Below are 8,024 nucleotides of genomic sequence, written 5' to 3' on the forward strand. Positions count from 1 at the left end.
TATACATTTTAAATATTTTCATGAGTTAAAGATGATCTCAAATAATTGTTTACACGTTTTAGGACAGAAAATGATCTTTTATTTAAAGAAGGTATAGTTTAGGTATAAATATTAAAATTATTCAATTATATTATTAGGAATCAATTTTGGTAAAGACAATGTACATTACGTAATGAGTGATTTATACTTTTATGTAATTTCTTCTGAGTGGTGCACATTCCGCATGTATTATATGGTGTCGCGGCATAGGCCCAAATCTCAAACGCTATTTGCGCCTATGCCGCGACACCATATAATACATGCGGAATGTGCACCACTCAGAAGAAATTACATAAAAGTATAAATCACTCATTACGTAATGTACATTGTCTTTACCAAAATTGATTCCTAATAATATAATTGAATAATTTTAATATTTATACCTAAACTATACCTTCTTTAAATAAAAGATCATTTTCTGTCCTAAAACGTGTAAACAATTATTTGAGATCATCTTTAACTCATGAAAATATTTAAAATGTATACCTATCGATATTATGCATTGAATCTGATTTGGTCATTAGGTTAATGATATGAAGTGGGGATAAATTATACCTTCAATTGTCCGCAATATTAAATCCATGGAAAATATATTCAAATACAGAATAATTTTATTTTAGCATTTTAGTACTCAACTATAATATTATCATTACTTATTTTATTTTATTTTTTTATCCTATATACAAAATGTCTACCAGAAGGAGTGCTTCGATTTCAATATAATATAGTACCTTATCTTTTAGCAAATTGGATCAAGTACTTTAGAGAGGTCATTTTCCGATTTTCTCAATGGTGATTTAATGACACGGGAAAAACTACCAACAAATTACGAAAAACTGCTAAAGATGGGATTTGAATTTCTAACGCATTGTTTATCACCATAGCAACGAATAAAAAATTATAATATTATAATATTAATTCAACTAACAGGCTATAATAAATAATAACAATATAAAAAAGCAGGTAAGTGGATGTCGCTCTGCTGTACAGTAGATTACAAGTGGGTCATTGTATAGTGGTTGTATTAGACTTGAATTTAATGATATAATATCATTGTATAAGAAAAACGATTCTGAGCGGGGACGGTTTATCAGTCTGGATATTTTATATTTTGTTATTATTTATTTTATCATGTAAGTTAAATATTAAAATATTATAATTTTTTATTCGTTTCTATGGTGATAAACAAAGCGTTATAAATTAAAATCCCATTTTTAGCGTTTTTTCGTAATTTTCTGGTGGTTTTTCCCGTGGCATTTAATAACTATTGGGAAAATCGAAAAATGACCTCTCTACAGTACCATATTGATCCAGTTTGCTAAAAGATAAGGTACTATATGTTGAAATCGAAACACTCATTCTGGAAAAAAATTTTGTATACAGGATATAAAAAGAAAAAGAAAAAATAAATAAATAAATAAACACCATTGTAAAAACAATAGCTTCCTCGCTCCTTTTAGAATCTAAAATCTAGACTAACAAACCGTCTTCACTTAGAATCGTGTTTTTCTTATACTATGATATTATATTATATCATTGAATTCAAGTTTAATACAATCCATTAAAAATTTACCCACTTGTAATCCGCTTTTTTTTTAAGTTAATTTTTTTAATAATTACGATTGCACTAGATAGAAAAGGTGAGCAAGTGGATATCGCTCTGCTGTGCAGTAGGCGACAAGTGGGTCACTGCAGTGGCGTAGATACGATTTTTTTTCTGGGGGGGGGGGGTTAAATTTATTTATGATACAAATTACAAGTTATTATAGTTAAACTAAACGTCATTTTTATTTTGTTTCAAATTGGTATTAGTTATAAATAGTTGCAATAGTTTTATATTAGACATTTAGACTGTTATAATAATTCATAAAATAAAATCCACTCGACGACGTTATTGCTGTTTTTGTCCATTTTATAATTGGTTATTATTTCAGTAATAGTTATCGAGGCCTACCTATGATAAAATTGTTATCGACGATAATTTTGTCGACTCGTCGTGCTATATAATTTATTATTCGTACCGTCGGGAGTTTGCCGAAAGTCTCTTATCACAACAATTTTCCCAAAACAAAATACCAATATAAAAAAGATTTTTGTTTGGGGGGGGGGGGGAAATATTAATATTCAGTGAAATTTTGAATCATATACAGTCATTTGTTTTTTGATTTCAATAAAATAAGAAAATCGTCACATGAGAAATCGATCGAATATCAAATATTGTAAAAATATGAATTTCAAACGCTCATAAAAATTTAATTTGACTTTCTTGTAAACATTTTTTTTTTTGATAGAGGTAGACAATATTAAGAGGAATCTTGTATTATATTTTCAAATCTAAGATTTAAATAAAAAATTTTTACGAATTCTTAACTTAAAATAATTTGATAATTTTCGTGATTTTTACATATTTTGTCAATTTTTGAACTTTAAATACTAATAAAAAAAACTGTAACTTAGGATTTTTAATATTTTTCAAATGTCATTGTAACAATGTAGTAGACACTTTGTAGTTTTTATTACATTTTCAAGTATTTTTACTCAACAAATAAAGTTTTATTGACATTCATAGAAAAAAAAACTAAATAGTTTAAAACATATTAAAATATTTTGAAAATTGTATCATGTATAGAAAATGGAAATATAAACAACCAGTGAACATTTCTTGTATCTACGGTCATTTGTTTTAAATTTACACCAAAAACCAAAATCAATTTTCTCGAAAACAGATTTTGCGTAAAAATTCCCGTTTTTCCTTAATTTTTATGTTGTTTTTCCCGGCGCTTGTGAAAACTATTGGGAATTTTAAATGTTGACCTCCCCAATGCATCAACAATAATCACTTTCCCATCGAACAAGGTACTGAAGTTGAAAATCGAAGCATTATTTCGACTACTTATCGTGTACACAGACACAAAAATTAAAATTAAAAAAAAAACACACATCATTGTAAAATCAATATATTCATCGTCCCACTCTAATAGAATCTAAAATGCAGTTTAAAAACGAAAAAAAAATGAAAATAATTGACCAAGTATACAAAAAAAGTTTTTAAAATAATCAAGAATGCCTATAAATAATTTAAAATACAAAAAAAAATTGAGTGAAAATACTAATTTCAATGTTAAAAACAAAGAATTCGAAAAACTGTCCCAACATTTCGATTTCTGTGGTTAGGTTAGGTGAGATATAGGATAAATACTATAATAATATAGTGTGTAAAAAGTGTGTGTCCGGGTATACGTTGCTAGCTCCGTGTACCAGGGTCCCACGCGCTACTCGCTACCGTGCCAGTGATTGCGACGGACGGCGGTGGCATCATATTAAAGGCTCTCTAGTTGTAGCCACTCGTTCGGCGGCCATCACGATCACAACATACGCTCCTGTTACATGTGTTCCGAACGGCCTCCCTCATGATTCCTATAACGTCGCAGCAACGTTCCTACAACGTCCCTGCAACGTTCCTACAACGTAAAATGAAACAAGCAAGTAAAATACAAACCATCACGCCGTGACTCACGTGTCGTTTTTAGCAAACTTCTATCATTCGAATCACGCTCATTACGATAACTGACAAGTCAACTATAGATAAATTCAAATAAAATTTAAAAGTGGGTAAAGCGTAGGGGACTTGTTAAATTTGAATTATGATGAATTTTGTAAAAATATCTACTTGTAAAAAAAAAACGTGCCTAAGTATTTTTTATTACCTAATTAAAATGTTTATACCAACTATACTAATGGATATATTTTGTATGCGGATCTGAAACTTAAAAATATTCTCAAACATAGACGATGTCGCGGTTGTTTATTTCGAAATACGGACTACTATATCATCGCATAGCGATCGGTCAACAAACAAAAATGTTACGACTTCTTCGTCACCGCGCCCTAGGTTAATGATCGAGTGCAAATTGTTTAAAGACAAAAAAATCGACGATTCTGTCATGTTTCGAGACAGCTACGACTCACTGGGTACAAGAACGCTGCCTGGACGCGATCGGTCTTCACCATCGTCGTCGATTTGCCCCGCGAGTCGTGCAGGGCGACCAGAAAGCGCGTCCGGTCAAGTATCGGGTCATGAATCGCTTCCGGTCTTGTTTTCCGACGTGCCGTTGTTCGACGGCGACGACGACGATGGTGGCGAACGGACGTTCCAATGTACGTTGGCCATTATCAAACCGGAAGTCACCCGGCTGATGCACAAGGTGGAATGCGTAATGGCACAAAATGGATTTATCGTCATAATGGTTTGTGCACAAACATATGCATTCTTGTCATATAGACCAGTGCTTCTCAACCTTTTTCGTTATATGCCCCCCTAAATGTAATATAAAACCGTCAAGGGCCCCCTCAATCAGAATCATTAATTATTTTTTCTTAATGATATACTAAATTTACATGCACTATTTCACACAAATAAATTATTAAAATGTAAAGAAAATAAATGTTTTTTAATGTATTTTTGAAACATGCAATCTTATAAGTTATAGTTGTATAAAATTTAAAACATATATATAAACAAAAAATAATTGGTAATAACTATAAAGCTAGAAGTATCTGTTTCTGGAATTCTTATGTTACTAGTTGAAGTAGAAGTATCATTGTATTATTGTATCAAGTATTATTGTTATTATACTTTAATCAGTAATCTAAAAACTCTAATATAAGATAAACTTTCCCGATGTAATAAATAATGATTAATCATATTATATGGACGGTTATAATATAATGTATACGTTATAATGTTATATTTATATAATAACTAAATAATCGAAAATATTTTAAATTAAATAAATATTTCAAGGCCCCCCAGTCATATAGCCCCCAGGTTGAGAAGCACTGATATAGAAAGTCGTGGTGAATTTAGGGGGGACGTCTCAGAGGGCAATCACTCCGGGGCCAAATTCCGAGACACATAAAGGAGTGTCGAATACCGATGTTTAAGATGCAAAGTACCTAATATACCAATGAAGGCGATGATGTATTTTTAATAAGTAATCATTTTACAATTTAACATAATACGTATTTATTTGTGAAAATAAAATAAAATGTAAAATGAGTGTCAAAAGTAAAATGTTGGCTCTATTATAGTAGCTAGACTTATAGCATACCTAAACCTAACTACCTAAGTAATTAGATACCTACAGATTTTTCCTAGTCACAATCAACTAGTAAGTCAATTTTGTATTTTACATCATAAAGTTAGTTTTATCATAAAAATTCTTTTTTGTTATATTACTACTTATAGATATAATATAGTACATTTTTTTTGCCCGTGGGCGGAAAATTCCTAAACACAGCTCCATATATTATTACATAATAGATACTTCATAATATCTCACGTTTAAATCCCTCGAAATACAAATTTCTAAGTCCCCCGCACAATAATATGTCGTTATAGAAGGAAGTGTTGCGCTTGTCTCGGGATCAGGCGGCGGAGTTCTACGCAGAGCACGCGCTGGCGACATACTTTACCAGACTCGTCGATCACATGTCCGGGGACCCGATAGTGGTGTACGTGTTGTCCAAAAGAAATTGTGTCGAAGAATGGCAGCGGTTGATCGGGCCGGCGGATGTTCCTCGTGCCAAACGTTTGTTTCCGGTCAGTCTGCGAGCCATATACGGGGTGGAAAAGGGACCAGATCCGGTGGCCAACGCGTTCCACGGCAGCGACTCTCCGGCCGCGGCTGAACGGGAAATCAAATACTTTTTCCCAAACAGTATGCACCGATTATTTGCACGATACTATAATATTATTATGATCACCTGTTACAATTTATTATTTTATTCGATCATTAAAATATTATACGATTTCGTCATGTTTATAACTTCAGTGAAACTGGATCCGACCACGGATGTCGAGGATGACTTGGTGGAGTACATAAAAGACGCCATGATGCCAACGATTTCCAAAGGTCTATCGGAAATGTTCAACATCCAACCCAACGACCCGCTAAGGTGGTTTGGAAATTGGTTGTTGACCAGGAATTAATAATGTATGCGCATACAATATTATTATTATATTAGGTACCTATCTCACGGTTCAATAAAAATATATTATTTTATTCATTATTACTTCTTTATTTAACGTATGGTTTAACAAATATTTGAATTTTATTATTTTTATTATTGCCGGACACATGGTTGAGAAGATATTATCCGCGCTCTTTCTGAAAAAAACGGCTATCCTGAATCGAGGTGAGCAAAGAATGAAGTTTGTTTTATGTGCGACTTTTATAATAATAGGGTATGTCATTTTTAAACGGGCTACAGAGTAATATGTCTAGGCAATACTACGTATACAATATGAATGTGTTCAAAAGTTATAAGGATGAATTTGTAACATGTATATACAATTTAAGGGGGTCGGAGTCGGTGCGTTTTTTGGTACAAAAATATGTCTTACAGAAAAAACTCTCACGCCCTGTAGAAGTCGAATTACGTTTTTTTTTTTATTTATTTAAAAGTACAGAACATTTTGTAGGTCGGATCAGAGCCCGATTTTTAAAATTATAATTATAGAAGCTGGAATATGCATTTGAATAATGCACAATATTTGTTTTTTTCATAAGCATTTTTCTACTACTATTTAAAGTAAAATAAAAATTCGAGCTTTGATCTGAGCTGCTAAAAACTCATCTTTCAGATAAAAAAAAATGACCAAAATCCGACATATCAACGAGGTGTGAGTGTTTTTCTTGTAAAAGCATTTTTGTTCATCAAAATAGTGCTTTGATAATAATTATATTATAGTCATCGAAGTTAATCACTGCATGCGTGTGCGTAAATATCTGTATCTGCGCGTGTAATTATAGCTCACTCACACTAATATTGATTTACATACTCACACACATGCACGTTACGATATAACATGTGAATTGAATTGCCTAAATTATACTCCTTAATAAATGACCGGCACCGACACCCTCACGCACAGGTTACGACTCACAGCCTTACAGGTACTGTTTCCTAGAAGTGCCAAGTAGACAGTAGTCACTAAGTAAGTCCACTACTAATCATTACGATCTATTTCGTACAGTGTATAAAGTGTCAAGTACGGTAATCCGCCTTTGATGACAGCCTCGAAAATTATTACGACTCCGGCGATTCTCATTAGTTTTGAATATGAGAATATCGTCTTGAAAAAATATATTGCACGTTTAGATAAAGCATAAGCATAAACAGACGGCGCTCCTGAGTCCTGAATGTATTCTATATATTGGTCATAATTTGTTAAATTTACATTTATAATTCACTATAACATTATTATTATTATTAAAGGAAAACTTAATATAACAATAACATTATGTTTTGATTTTCAGTCGACTATTAAATCCTCTTAAGAAATAATATTAATATTAAATATTTATACCGTCAACCTTTGTATTTTAAGTAATATAATAATCCTAAATTTTAGAAATCATTGTAATGATTACCATATACATAATATATAAGCCTATAAACATTTTTAACAACATTGTTTAAGTTTAATAAATATTTTTGACATTTTAATATTAACAGTACCTATATACAATTCAATTTTTCATTCATATGTTACATATATACCTAAAGAAAATTAATCAATTCATCAGATTCCTACTATAATAGATAGAAAACATAACAAATTTAATTATAAAAAAACAACAAAATTAAATATTTAGATTATAAGGTACCTATAATTATAGACAGAAACGATTAAAAAAAATTTATTTTTAAATAACATTTAAAACTAGGAGGATTCAAACGGTCAATTTCAACTTTGTCTGTCAGAATTTATTATTACACATTTAGTAACCCTCCTCCCTCACTCCTAAAAACTACTGGTGACCGTTGTCGCCAATAGTTTAATTTATATTTATGGTTCTTCTCAAAAAATATATATTCTTAGTCAGTGCTCGACTTGGCAAAATTAAAGTAGGGGGACTCTGTTACTTTAAAAAAATGAGCGTCCCCATATCACTTATTAAATGTTACTGAGCCGTGGG

General features: G+C 31.4%; 1 protein-coding gene across 1 annotated transcript; it reads left to right on the forward strand.

Annotated features, from left to right (window-relative positions):
- The first annotated feature begins 3,748 nt into the window (after window positions 1–3,748).
- Window positions 3,749–6,108, forward strand: LOC100570957 (probable nucleoside diphosphate kinase 5). The gene is made up of 3 exons (XM_003244985.4): window positions 3,749–4,286; window positions 5,441–5,759; window positions 5,874–6,108. The coding sequence occupies exons 1-3, from the start codon at window positions 3,936–3,938 to the stop codon at window positions 6,029–6,031; spliced, it is 828 nt and encodes a 275-aa protein (XP_003245033.1). The 5' UTR covers window positions 3,749–3,935; the 3' UTR covers window positions 6,032–6,108.
- The last annotated feature ends 1,916 nt before the right edge of the window (window positions 6,109–8,024 follow it).

The sequence above is a fragment of the Acyrthosiphon pisum genome, chromosome A2 (assembly GCF_005508785.2).
Source record: "Acyrthosiphon pisum isolate AL4f chromosome A2, pea_aphid_22Mar2018_4r6ur, whole genome shotgun sequence".
NCBI classification, from domain to species: Eukaryota; Metazoa; Arthropoda; class Insecta; order Hemiptera; family Aphididae; genus Acyrthosiphon; species Acyrthosiphon pisum.

What these genes read in the sequence shown, in the direction of transcription:
- LOC100570957 (XM_003244985.4), top strand. Translation starts at nt 3,936, where the DNA reads ATGATCGAGTGCAAATTGTTTAAAGACAAAAAAATCGACGATTCTGTC. An exon ending in ATGGATTTATCGTCATAATG is followed by an intron (nt 4,287 to 5,440) that starts GTTTGTGCACAA and finishes ATGTCGTTATAG; the next exon opens with AAGGAAGTGTTGCGCTTGTC. An exon ending in CAAATACTTTTTCCCAAACA is followed by an intron (nt 5,760 to 5,873) that starts GTATGCACCGAT and finishes TTATAACTTCAG; the next exon opens with TGAAACTGGATCCGACCACG.